This window comes from Lissotriton helveticus, chromosome 9, assembly GCF_964261635.1.
Source record: "Lissotriton helveticus chromosome 9, aLisHel1.1, whole genome shotgun sequence".
In the NCBI taxonomy this organism is placed as follows: domain Eukaryota; kingdom Metazoa; phylum Chordata; class Amphibia; order Caudata; family Salamandridae; genus Lissotriton; species Lissotriton helveticus.
Window position 1 is genome coordinate 127,685,684 of NC_136070.1, and position 14,224 is coordinate 127,699,907.

General features: G+C 40.8%; 1 protein-coding gene across 1 annotated transcript in view; it reads right to left on the bottom strand.

Annotated features, from left to right (window-relative positions):
• The window catches only part of MAP3K9 (mitogen-activated protein kinase kinase kinase 9), a 349,830-nt gene that overhangs the window by 101,267 nt on the left and 234,339 nt on the right, over window positions 1-14,224 (bottom strand). Inside the window, exon 7 of the mRNA XM_078659615.1 lies at window positions 13,014-13,136. Within this exon, the coding sequence (XP_078515741.1) occupies window positions 13,014-13,136 (123 nt within the window). The remainder of the gene's footprint in view (window positions 1-13,013; window positions 13,137-14,224) is intronic.

Genomic DNA, 14,224 nt, shown 5'->3' on the forward strand with positions numbered 1-14,224 from the left:
CTTTACATTTTTAAAGGATTCGGCTAATGGCGTTGCCTTTCCTTCTCATGACCTCTCTGTGGGGAATATATGACCCATCTCTATCTATGATGTATTTATATTCTCCTACCAAATAGAGCTGCTTCCCGTCCAGGTACCAGCTCAGAGTCCTTCTCCTTGCGTTGTTAATTCCAATAGCGTATTGCAGCATGATGTTGAGAAAGAGCTGTAGCCCTACCTGGGTTTGGCTTATTAAAACCAAATTGTCTGTGTACAAGACCCTGGAGAGGACCATGCTACCGAGTTTAGGGGTGTCAAAGTCCTTGATGTTTAACTGCGGTGTTAAATCTGTCAGAAAAAGGTTGAAAAGATCGCCGTAAGTACACATCCTCGCTTCGAACCTTTAGTAGCTGCAATTTGTCTGGAGAGGTATGATCCAGTGCCCAGCTTAATCTGCACCCACATGTCCATATGTTCACAAGGGCCGATGGGATGTACCAGTTAACCAATTTACTCCACAATTTTGCCCGGTCAACATGGTCACAAGCTGACCTGAAATCAATGAAGCACAGGTACAATGGCAACCTTGCTCTTTTTTCTCCATCTATCAGGAGTGATAGGGCCATTATGTTAGTTGTGGTGCCTGTTAGTTTGGAAAAACCCATCTGATTTAGCAGAATTATGGCATTCTCAAAGGCCCAGGTTGATAACGCCTTAAGAAGTCTGGGCCAGATTCACAGAAGTAATCTGAGACAAAAGTCTAACTTTACGACTTTCAGAATTCACAAAGGGCATTTACGGGTGGTAAAGTTAGACTTTTGGTCTAAGTTAAGACCAAAAGTCTAACTTAGACCATAAGTCTAACTTTAGTTTCGTCTAAGTTAAACTTTTGGTCTAAACTTAGACCAAAAGTCTAACTTTAGTAGTAGTAAAATTAGCCTTTTGGTCTAAGTTAGACTTTTGGTCTCAACTTAGAACAAAAGTCTAACTTTAATAGTAGTAAAGTTAGACCTGACCTGAATTTTAACATACTGGCAGTTGATTACGATTCAGATTGTGCTTAATGACAGTGAGTTAAGAGTGTAGTGCCGTGGATTAACCTATACTTGTAACAGACGTAGACGGGTATATTACTAGGCCATCCCTTGGGTGGCCATATTTTGCTCCTTTTCAGGCTGGCACAGAAAAATATGTGAACCCCTGTATGTGGAAAGGATTGACATATACTCTACAGATGTTGTAGAAGCTCTACACGGGATAACTGAGGAAGCTAATAGGTTCGGGGCAATTTCGGGATATAAACATAAATAAAATACAGATAATAGCGAATTACAAACCCCAGGCCCTAGTTCAAGGGATATGTAGGGCAGCCACATATCTGGGTGTCAAAATTTCATCTAAAAAAGGGGAAATAATTATACTCAACTATGAGGCTCTACTGAAAGAAGTGTCTGTTATATTGAAAAAATGGCACAAGGTCCCACTAAGTGTTGTAGGCCGGATTAATTTAATTAAAATGAAGGTATTGCCAAAATGTCTTTATTTATTTAGATCAATTCCTTTACGTGTTAATAATTCTTTTTTTTTAAACTAGATGGGATCTTTAGTAGCTTCATTTGGGGGTACAAAAAAGCATGCCGATCCATCGCTTTACTTAAGCATCCATTCAATAAAGGGGGGCTGAACTTTCCAGATTTTAGGCTATATTTCTTTGCAACTTTTTTTGGTCGCCTCCGTAGTTTATTTAATTCAAAAATCAATACTATTTTCATCAGTTTATGCTGGGTGCGGACTCTGTTATGTTATGTTACTTCTAAAGCGCAGCATTCATCCTAAGCCGGATATCACGGCGCTGAGATTGTTGGTGTCTGCGGTGGACCAGTACATGAGTCTAGAGGAATTAGTCGGATTGGGGGAAAAGTATGGTTTTCAGTTTTTTTCTGAACGTGAACTATTAGGTATCCAACCGCTGAATAGCCCACAGAAAGATTTAATAACTATCTTACTTTCGTGTGCTAGACTGACTATCGCCAGGGCATGGATATCCCCGAAACCACCTCACATTATGGAATAGTGGTCTCTGGTCAAAGAAACCTACACTATGGAGTCCGCACTAGCTAAAATAAGAGGAGTGCGATCACTGATGAAATTGGATAGAATTTGGGGAACTTTTGTTTAACTTTTGTTTAATATCTCAGACGTTCTATGAATGTAAATGCTACAATTTTCTTTTGTCTCCTCTGATCTATGCTGTTTTATAATTGATTTTCCTCTTCCCACCTGGCTAAACTATATATGTGTATGGATTTGTAATTATCTTACTCTTTATATTAAATCTTGTGTTTTTAATTTCTCGTTGTTAAAAGCTATGATGTAAACATCACAAAAATATTTTCTCGTGTTGTTAATAAAAATATTTTTTTTTTTTAAAGGAAAGGATCTTCAAACCATGTCTCCTGCAGAAGAAAGATATTAAGGGATTGCAAGAGGGCAAAACATTCTGGGTCAGATTTTTTGCTCAATATACTATTAATGTTCCATGAGCACAGTTGTAGATATCTAACTTATTCCTTAGTCTTTGTACAGTTTTCCAGGTCCCATCACAGACTGCGTGATACACAATTTATTGACCGCAAGAGCCATCTCCAGTCTGGTTCTGGGGACCTGGATGTGTACTTCTGGGACCCTGACCCATTTCTGGATGGGGCACTTGATGGCGGTGATTTTCCCTGAGCACCCTTGAGAACTCAGTATGTAGCAGCGGATTGTTCGGCACCATTGCTGGGTAAGTCTGAGATTAGTAGGGGAAAAGGGTACCCCACTTCTAGTGGGTCGGGCACTAATTTAATACTTTCTGAGCTATGTCTGCCGACCTCCAGATGGTCTTGGTCTCTTTATTATCCGAAGGATTCCCAGGAGCAATACAATTGATTGAATCTTGATTTTTTGACCTTAGAGTTTACAGGTTGGGGATCAGAGCAAATAACCGTAAGATGTTGCCCCTATTTAAGATGTCGCAACTGACATTAGACTGGAATTTGGGAAGAAACATTCGAATATTTGTATCTGACTGGTCGTTAGGCATTCTCTGCAGATTGCATTGAGTTGTTCTGGACTTTTGTGCACAGGGAAAAAAAAGTGCCTGACAAGTTGGACCGACTAATCCTTGAAACGGGTGGGGGACTTTCTATTGGGGCCTTTGGTTTGAAAATACTTATCTGGATTTTAGGATCAGATATCCAGACATCTGTAACAGATATCTGGATCCTGTTCTAAATTGTGCCCTTAATGTCTTATGCTTGCCGTTATTATTGGTGGGGTGTTTTCCGAAGGGTGCTAAGAAGCACATTGGTTACGAGTTCGGACCCTGCTGTTATATTCTGTTAGTCACCTGGCTGTTGTGAATCATCTTGCTTCTTCTGACCTCAGGGTTGTCTCGCACGAGCCCACAAGGGTTCTAGTAGCCTCTGCATCATTTTACTGCATCTTTGCCAACTCTGAACATCACCATTATGTGCATACCGACATTCGGGGCTGCCATCTTTGGATCCCTCTGCAGGTGAGTTTACCCCTGCTGCTGTGGCGTGTGGTGGAGGTGATATCTCAGGATCCTTACCCTTACGAGCCCTTATCGCTGAGTTCAAGATGGGTTAATCCGCAAAATGATTATTAATATTTTATTTGTTTCAGCCTCTCCTCGTAACGCCAAACTTGAGCCTTATTATGTTACCCTGAAGAAGGCTTCTCCAATGAGTAGCTCGTGTGCTACTGGTAGCTCTCCAGTGTCCAGTCTAGCCTACGGACTTAGAAGTTTTTGTTTTGTTTAATTAATAAATATGCATACCAAAATAGAAAAGCATATAGTTTAGAAGAAAATGCATACATTCTCAGAAATCATAAACTGTTGTTGAAAGAAAAAGGGTTGAATTTTAATTTAAATACATTTAAAGAGGATATTTCCGAGATAAACCATCTTTAGGGGAGATGTATTAATAATATTATGACCTTTGTACCAGGGGCAATGCAAGGATGGCTGCTCTGAATTATCCATGTAGAGCTATTCCAAATTGCTAAAGCTTTTTTTTACATCTCTCCTGGCAACCAAGCTTAATGAAGTGAGACGATCACTGCTAGCAATCTTGCATATAGTGGACATTAATGTAATTGTGTCTGATGTGGTCACCAATATAACACTAATTATACCTCTACCTCAGGATGATTTTCATTCAACATAAGTAGCTCCTAACACAGAAAAGGTTGGAGACCCCTGCCCTGGAGTCTTGGGGATGCTCGGTGAGTTTTTAACTGAGGTGTCCTCCTGCTTCTTTGAAAATAAATATTGAGCTCCAATGATGGATCAGCGTTTTACGTAGTTGCATCGGGTCCTCCCTCACTGGGGGAGTTGGGCATATTGATTTGTGGTGGACTCCGCGGTTCCCAGGTGCAATAAAAAAGTTGTGATTGTACTCCTGTTACTGGTTTGGTGATTTGTTTTATATCCATAAGTAAATCAGTTAGCATAGCAGGGAGGGAGAAAAATATATCAAGACCAGGGCACAGGTATAGTTTGTTTGTGGCGGTTGCGAGTCAGACTGGGCTCTCTTAATGAGGTTTTTAAGGTAACCCAATTTTTCATCAATGCCAGTGACAAGACTGCAAGTGTATTAAGTAGTGAAATCTGTATGTCCCATTTATTCGACTGATATTGTAGAGCATCCACTGATAACTGCAGTGTTCAGTAGGGATAACCATACACTATTGGTCTGCAGTTCCTCCTCTGTCCCTAGTTTGGTTTAGTGCTTTGAATACTACTTGTAAGGGAAGTTCCCTGAGCATACGAAGCTACCATCGCCTCCCATCCCTTAGTCGTTAGATAGGAGATGTCATTTAATAGCACTTGAACATTCTCTGAGTTTTGCTGGTCAAGATGTTCTTGACTAACATTGGCCTCTAGGCAGGATGTAGGCTCAGTGGCTGTTGGCAGTGCTATGGCTGTTCTTTTGCCTTAGTTTAGTGCTTCCATTGCCTGCTGTGCCGCATTGTTTGAGGGTGGTGTTGAGAAGAGTAAGGACTTACCTGTGTCCGCGGGGTATGTGTAAGGGCCTTGTATTGCTCCTTCAACTGATGGTGAAAAATCAGATTTTGTTCCAGAAGACCAGTGGAGTTATGTATTTTCCTGCCTGTAGTAGGCTCCATTGTCACACCCCTTGTAGTGTCATTCGTAAAGTTGGAGTTGCAGTTTCACACTTGCGATAAGGACTGCTGGGCGAGAGGACCAGAGCTGGCCTTGCATAGGTTGGGTCCGAGTTTTCATCCATGCTTCCTTCCGTGTTTTCTTTCTCCTTTGTACCAGGAGTTCTCTGGTCACTGTGGTTGGAAACCTGTTTACTACCCATCGCTCCTTCCACAGATTCTTGTGTTGAGGTTCCAAATATAGTTGAGGTGTCTGGATGGGAAGAAGCCACCTCTAGGCGAAAGACGATGATTTCTGGTTGTAGCAGGTTCAGCAGCCCAGTTACGCCCTCATTACTATAGTAGAGCACTAATTCAGCATCCTTCAAGAAATTGAATTTCGTATATATTTTTGGCTGGAAATTACGAGGTTACGAGGTGGTGCAGTTAGAGCAAAGGGACCCTCATGAGTGTTGGGGTCCCAGCTGTCAAGCTTCCTCCAAAATGCCCCTCTTTTCTGAGAGACCCAGGAGGTTGTCAGTGGTATGAGTGAATCACAATTTTTGAAGAGTTTGTAAAGTCTCTTTCTTCCTGGTGGTCCTACTGGGAATAGACCCCCTGGCCTTCCCCGACCTTATTGGAAACGTAGGCCTGGGAAGCAACTTTGCAAGAGCCCTTAAAGGAGCCTCCATTGGAGAAGGAGCTTTAGTGGAGGGTGCTCATCTGTTGACCTATCGGCCAAGAGTGTCCCCACGCTTTCCTCCTAGCAGCTAGTATGCGCTGACTTGGGTGATCGTGGACCAATCTGCTAGTATGATGGTTTGATGGTGATTTGATGATTATTTAATAGTATGCTGTTGTGCCCAGTGCTTAGATGCCCTGCATTTCACTGGGCTTCGTCTCCACACAGAGCACCAAGGCAAACACAGAACAGCTGTAGCACACCTATATACACCTAGTTGTACCCAAAGTTGATCTCCTTGTCATTAAATTCAAGAAGGGCTAAGATGGCTGTCTCACTTGGAAGCTCATCGCTTGACGCTTTCAGTGATGAGAGCTGCTGGCAAACTCTGGCAGCATTCTCTGGCAGGAATTGCCAGTGCTGGTGGGAGTGACGGTACTCCCAGGGAGCCCGGGCCGCAAGTCGCACCAAGACCTAGCACAGCTCACATCTGCTTCCTGCTTCTACCACTATGCTGCTTCCTCACTTTGTTTTTCCAGTGGATGCGGAGGCAGAGAGGGCTGGAAATGCGGGCTGTTGGCAGCAGGCATGACTAAGGATGAAAGCAGGGTTGCAATGGCGATGACAGCAGCTGGGTCCCTACTCTCCCCCTCTGACTCTTTCTCCTGCTGTGAGCCTTGTCAGTCAGACTATCTATGGCCTCCTCGTCACCCTGCCCGTTGTTGCTCCAGCTCTCTGCTCACACTGGCCGTGTCTGCCTCGCACATCTGCCCAATTTCCAAAGCAAAAAAAGATAGGTTAAAATCTATCTTTAGATTCTATATGAGAGTGGTCAATATATAATTTGCGTCACCATAGAGTTGAGTTGTTGGCCTGTATCTGTGAAATATGCCAGTACTAGAGAACTGTAGGTTCAGGTAAGTAACTTTTTCTTCTCCACCATTCGAAAATTCATGGATTTTCACTTTGAATAGATTATTAAACAGAATAACACAAATATAATGCAAGAACAGAATCGAAATGAGACCAATGTTTTCTTCAAAAAAGTTTTTTCAGTATGGCATGAGCCACTCGCGTTTCTGACCTTGAATCTACATCCAGGCAAAACAGGATATCCTTCAAGCAGCTACTTCACTGAATTCTAGTAGATCCATGCTTACAAGGATACACTGGCTGCCTCCCCTCTCCTTGAGTAAGCTGCGATTCTTGCTTGCAATTCCACATGTTCCTACCAGTAACAGGAGGATATGCAAAACTTTTTCCTCATAGATGGTGCTTTAGGTATCGGTTCAATATGTGCCTTCAAGACCATCATGATACCTAAAAATCTTGCAAGTGGCTTTATAAAAAAATAGCTTGCCATCTACTCAAAACATGAATCTTGCGATGTTGTATGGAATGTATTGCACGCTGTAGAATCGCCTCAGTGTTAGGCGAACAACTGTATGGGGATGGGTTGTAACGTCCGGGAGGTTGGTAGCTGCTGCTCATGCTTTTTGCTCTATGGACCACTTTTTCTTTTTTATTCATTAAAGTGCCTACCTGCATCCATTTTGAGTATGGTGACATCCTTACAGTGGTGAGGAGGATGGTACGTTTGGACATTTCGGGTTCAAGTGGTGGTTCTTCAACGTATGCTATTGTCAAGATGGATTACTACTCTAAGTGGTCAGAGGTCAGGTTTTTAGATAATATCATGGTCAGGAGTGTTTTAAAATTGCATAAGGGCATTTTTAAAAGGGAAGGCTATCAAGAGAAATTGGTCACTGAGAATGGACGTCTACCAGTCATAAAAGAGATTAAAAAAGTGTCTCCATCATGCTAATCTAACGTATGTGAAAACTTTGATTTACCATCTCAATAGTAATGGTCTCACAGAGCATTTCATGAGAATCATAAAGGACATTTTTCAGGTGCAGATGGCGAATGGACTGGGCATAAAGGAGGTGTTGATTAACATAAGGCTGTGCATATTACTCTCCATCCAAGCAAGGGCATGACTCCTTTTGCACTGTAAAGAGAGAGAGTGGCAGGGATTGTGCTAATAAGGAATGGACGGAAACGAAGGTTGTGAATCCCAAAACGTTGAGCGGTGTGTGTGATGTAAGGAAGGCCCAGCAAAACAATTATAAAGGCAAGGTAGGAAAGAGTGTTGAAGTTGTTGAAAGTGATTAGATGAGATTAGAAAGGGTGGGTGGATTATTGAATAATAAAAGCAGATAAACTCCTAAAAAAAAAAAAAAGAAAGGGTGGTTGGCAAGCAAGGGTGAGTTCAGATGTGCCTGCCACAGAGTATGCAGATGATGAAACAAGATGCGACAGTGGTAAGGGTTTACAACACGAGCAACATTTATGTGATTTCCTAATAAAGGGAGAGAAAATGTTTGCCAAACATTGCGCATGGGAGGTGAAAGTGTCGGAGTCTGGGACTCCTGCTGTGCCATAATACACTATGCCTCTTCCTGTTAACGTCGTGCTGTCATGTAAGAAAACAGTGACAAAAAACTGTCCTTCCAAAAAGAGGATGTAGCCAATTGAACATGCAAAATGTTTATGTAATCTGTTGTATTTATGTTTGTCTGAATTCTTCTTGAGTGAACTCATATTATGCTTCCACACTAATTTAAAGATTTTTTTTTTAACACAAACATCAGATTTACTGTGGAAAAGTGTGGAGAGGGGAAAATATTTGAATGTTGTATGGAATCTATGGCATACTATAGAATAATTTCAGTGTTTTGTAGGATGTGCATGTAGGGATGTGTTAGAACATACTACAGGTTGGCAGTTGTTTACAGTGGTTGTTGCTGTACCAAATCTCATGTTCTATTCTACATTAAGGTTGCTTACCTGCTACTGTTGTGAGCGTGGAAACATCCTTCAAGTCTTGCTAACATTTTTGGTTATAAAAATGCTGTCTTCCAAGACTTTGTCACATTAATACACAAGCTAATTGGTTGCCCCATCTGCTTTGATAATACAGTACAAGGCAGAAAGGATGTAGTTGGTATGTGAACTTCTTCATAAGCTCTAAGCAAGCCTTTTTAGCGTTCCATGAATATGCACAGTTACAACAAGATAAGCTGGATTAAGGAATGCCTGATAAATAAACTCTTATGGAATGATGATGACATTGAGTTATCCAGAAATATAAGATAATGCAAGAACTGATGCAAAGAGCGCTTTGTGGTTAAAATCCCTCAGTTTGCACAGAACCCATATTGAAAATATGTCCCTCTGGTCTAAACAGCTATGGACTCCCCAAGTTCTCCAAGTGTACCAAATTGGAGCAATCCTGCGAAAGAACAAATTAATTCTCCTAACATTCTTCTATCTGAGAAATTAACGAAAAAGCGCATAGAATTTCTTCCGACACTGTAATCATAAAAGCTTCCACTAGTTAATTTGGTTGTGCTTCTCTGCTGATGGAGTCTTGTCCTTATAGGTTTTTATTTGTGGCTATCAATTGTCCGTTTTCCCTGAAAATTGCTCAGAACTGTTTGCAACAACTTAAGAGTGTCTACTAAATTGCTCTTAATAATAAGGGAAGTTCTTCAGACAAAAAATGCAGAAAGGGAGGCCTTGCTCTTCCCTGCTTCCTGATGCAAGACACAGTATTGGTATTGTCAATGAGAACTTTCACCACTCAAACATTCATTCAGTAGAAACAGCTCAAGATATTCTTTGACTGACGTCAACAATTTGACATTCATGTAAAGATGTTTTCCATCTCCAACTAGTGTCTCTTGCTGTGAAGTTGCCCAGATGTTCTCCCACCCAGAAAGGCACATGTCTGTGATCACTATACCTTAACATGGAGGTTTATGGAATAATAACTCCTCAGTCAAAACCTGTTTGTACATCCATCGTTGGATTACAGCATGAGTTGAACTTTGTCCTCCTGGAACCCCTACAAACGTGTGGTAGGCATCCAGATTCACTTGGGTTAGCCTCATCAAAAATCTACAGTCAGAGGTCAAAAGAATGGAAGATAGCTTCGCTCATAGTAGCAACTGGCAAGTATGAGCTCAAGGTTAAATATTCCAACTTTCTGGATCCTCCCTTTGGACATTCGAAAAGCTTTTTCGAATCTACTTTTGAACGTGAAGATATCATGCGCTCTGTTGAAATTCCTGTGCCTTATATACAGAAGCGCCCATCGGGTAACTGCACTGTTTGTGCACATTGTATGTCCATCCATGGGTGCGGTTTCACCCCAAAGTGAAGGATCCTCCGTTTGCAGTAACAGTTGTTGAATTAAGGAATGTCCCATGCTTGGAAATGTGCTACTGAATAAGTAGGTAAGTCTCCTCATGCCTTTTCTTAGCAACAGCATTGTGTTTTGCTGCAAGGTCATCGACGAGGCGACATTCGCTGAAACACAATCCATTGAGGATAAAGATTTAACAATCGCAAATATCTATCTCGAAGAGTTTTGTGCGGACTCAATTTTATTTGCGTAAAAAGCTCGATGCACATACCTAATATGACTATGATAAGATTTCAAGGCTAGATGGTAAATCTCCTTACTAGTCTATTCGAAATTCCTACTTCACATACGCTCACAGCATCCACAATTGCTTTTAAGCATAGCAAGTTCCTCACTGTACCAGCACGCTGAGAGTTTAGTTCGGCGTGATACTCTCTCCACTATAGGAGCAATACAATTGAGAGCTCTGGGGCTATCCAGTGATCCACTTGCATATTAGCAACGGTGACACAGTTGTCAAGTTTGGGGCAGGTTATGGCCAGGGCATTGGTAAAATTACTAATAGTAGCCTTGGCCCATCTGCTAGATCTAAACCTCGGGCCAGAAGTCAAACTAGAGGAGACATTTGGTATGGGAACCTGAAAAGGGATAGCTAAGTGATCAGACCAAGGGAGAGACAGGGGAGAATCAACCACAAGCTCACTAAAGTTTGAAAAATAGGGTTGAGCATATGCCCGCCCTTATGAGTAGGCCAAGAAACAAATTACGACAGTTGAAGCCCAGCTAAATCTGCACATAGCACCATTGTCATAGGACATGAGAAACCCTCAAAAAGCAAAATTAGAATAATGGAATACCAGAGAAGGGAGAAAGAACATCAGCTAGGGAAGAAACCAAATTACAGGCTGGTCCAGGTGGCCCATAAATCAAAACCTCAGACAAGGTGAAATTGATAGTACAAGTCAAAAAAAGAAAGAGCTGACACGCAGCCAGCTATAGTCAATTTGGGAAAGGTACACGTACGAGATTGCTTAACAATAACAGCAATACCCCCCCACCCCCCATTAGGCTTGTCTATCCAGTCTAACTAATGCATAGTCTGACGGACGGTCAGCAGAACATCAGGATCTACATTTTCAGACAACCAAGTTTCTGTCAGTAAAAATGCGCTTGGAAGATGATAAGAGATGAAGACACAAAGTTCAAACTTGTGTTTCACTAAAGAGCGGCAATTTGAGGAATAAAAAGGGTTTTAATAGGAGCTAGAGAGGGCTCACTCGCCTTAGCACCAGAAATGAAAACATCTGAAGACACTACACTCACCTCCCGACTCAGGGGTAAAATACACAAAGGCGCATAGCCACAACAAAGACGCCTTAAATTTTTTTTTTTTTTTTTATCTTGTCACATTGACTGTGAGGATCAGACTGGGACAGAAAATATGCCTAAACACCAAAATAAAAGTGGCCCCCATTAGTGAATTAGAGAGCTACAAAAGTAGCCCATGTTTGCAAATCAAGGCAGTTTTGAACATGTAAAGACACGCTGTGTACCTGTTTTGCAAGGCATAGGAGACTGCATGGATGTAAGGTTACTGCAGGCATTTTTTGCAGCAATATCAGGGAAATCAACAGTAAAAACCAGCCCACGAACAGCCGAAAAAACGGCGCATACACTGTCGGACCAGCCCTTGGGGCACTTGCAGATAGGCTAGTCTAACCTGGTTTGCTGTGTGTTCAGAGGCGGAAATCAACTGTTAGCTTATGTCTTCTTACAAATTGCTGCATGTTTTATCCTGCAGATTGGTGTTTACTCTTCTTTCTCTGACTCCAAAGTTAGACGATTTTATAAAGAGAACGGTCTGTCGACTGCGGTGCAGTACAGAAAGTTTGATAAGAAAGGCTGTAGGATGTTGTTTTTTTCATTACACACACCATTTAAATAGCTTGCAAATAAGTCGTACAAATATTTCAAAATATAGCAGCAGTTAGGAAAGCACATTTTTTGTAATTCCGAAGTGCGATTTCAATAGCATCAAAACAAATCAGAACTCCTTACTTAGTGATGTGCAAACGATAAATATTTGCTGAAATCCGATTTCCAAACATCATTTGTACGCTATATAGTTTTATCAGTAAAGACGCATGTCAGTGGGAAATGTTATGGCCATTTCAATGGAGAATGTGCTGGCTGTAAATAAAAGTGAGTTTACCACATCATGTTTCTCACACACAATTATCAAAAGTGAGTTTTTAAATATGAACTGAGAAATATTCCTTCCCTGCCCCGATGACAATGCTGTTAGTGAACTAAGAGGCAAGTCAGTTGTCTTGTGTACCCTATCTGTTGGCTAGATTCTTATTATACATGGAGCAAAAATGTAGTCTATTAAATCCCCCAAAATTGATTTTTGTATAGAAGACATACTGAACTCACATACTTGAAGGTGCTCTCGTATGCAATAATGAAGAAAAAGGTGACTCAATAAAATAGAATATTTGCCCACGATCACAAAATTTGAGACCAATTTACAGGTCTAGAGCATTACATTTAGGCCAAGCAGATTATTGAAGTCACCACACTTACAGGATTTGCACAATTTTAAAGATTTTTTTTTTAGGTCTGTGTATTCAATTGAAAACCGTTTTGCCTACAAGGCTCTATACAACAGTGGACCTCTCTACCTAAATGATAAAATAAACTTCCATCAGCCAGCCCGTCAGAGCTAGAGTCAACTTCCAACTCACAAGCGCCAAATCAGTCACCGCTCCACTTTAAAAAAATCTATTAAAACCTGGCTGTCTCAGCACTTTTACTTTTTTTCTTCTATCCCCTTTTTTGGAGATCTAACACCAGGACAACCTCACGAAGGCAGCAGTTGCATTCAACAAATAAATATAATATGATATTGTAGCTATTTTTGAGCCACAGCTGGATTTCTTTGCGCATAACTTTGTATAAGTTGCTTACATTGTATAGCCCTGAGTCGTGGGATAACTGTTGGACTTGCAGGAGGGCTGGACCGGTTACTGATGAAACTCTTCTTTTTGTCCATGGTTGGAGATGCCTGCACGGTGAACTTGTGCTGGAAATCTGTAGAAATAAATAAACAAACAAAAACACATATCCACATAAGAAAGGTTCAGAGGACAGTGGAATAGTAATCGGCAATATGTTGCTTGGATTCAAAGATTACAATCTGGTATTAAGGTAAAAAGGTGTGGTTCTACTAATGTACTCAGTCAAATTCCACTTTCTATTTGTGGAAGCAAAGGAGAGATATCTGATCTTGATTTACATAGCAACACAATAAAATCCATAAATGTGTAAAGTATTTCTCCATTTCATTACAATAACATGACAAGAGAAAGCTAAGAAATAATCAAATGGTTCAAATTAACACGTCTTATTAGAATGAATTGATATCTAATCATTTTTTTAAATAGTTATTTGCTTTAATATATTGCCATAATTTAGCAGAAAGAGTCTTATGGAACACTTGGTCAATCAAATACCCAAACTCAACAGCTGATTTAGCCAATGGTGGGCTACAAGGTGGGTAATTACAACTATTAACCTACATTTCCCTGTATTCAGTGTATATTTGTCGATTGGTCTAGTACTCGGATGCATTTGCCTTAACAGCTGCCAATGCACTGCTGGGATCAGTAAAGAAAGCTGCACTGTTATCTCAATAAAGCGGAAAATATATCACTGCTTTTCATAGAAAAGCAGTAAAACTCTGGGATCTCTTTTGACTTTAAATGGCAGCAGATCAGTGATAACGCAAAAGAGCTGCCTCAGTTCAACCACACTTTTTTGACAGGCTTCAATTGATACACATAATTCAGAGTCCTAGTACAGACACTTTTCCAGATAATAAAACTGTGCTAAAAGATTTGGATCAGACTGTCTACAGGAATTCTGATTCAACCATCTATAATGCTTTGTCTACTTTGGTAAGGGCAAGCCTGAAGATAACCCACATACTGGAATGTGATTTATCAATGATTTATCATAGTCTGGCCAGGTAAAAATCAATGTTGTTAGATACTGAAAGCTGTGTTATCAGTGCCACTTAGCTAAGATCCTAAAAACATCACCCCATGAGTATTAAGCAAGGGGACAAATCTACATGGTTAGCAAACCTTTACTTTTTTGGGAAAGATAGTTATGTGGAT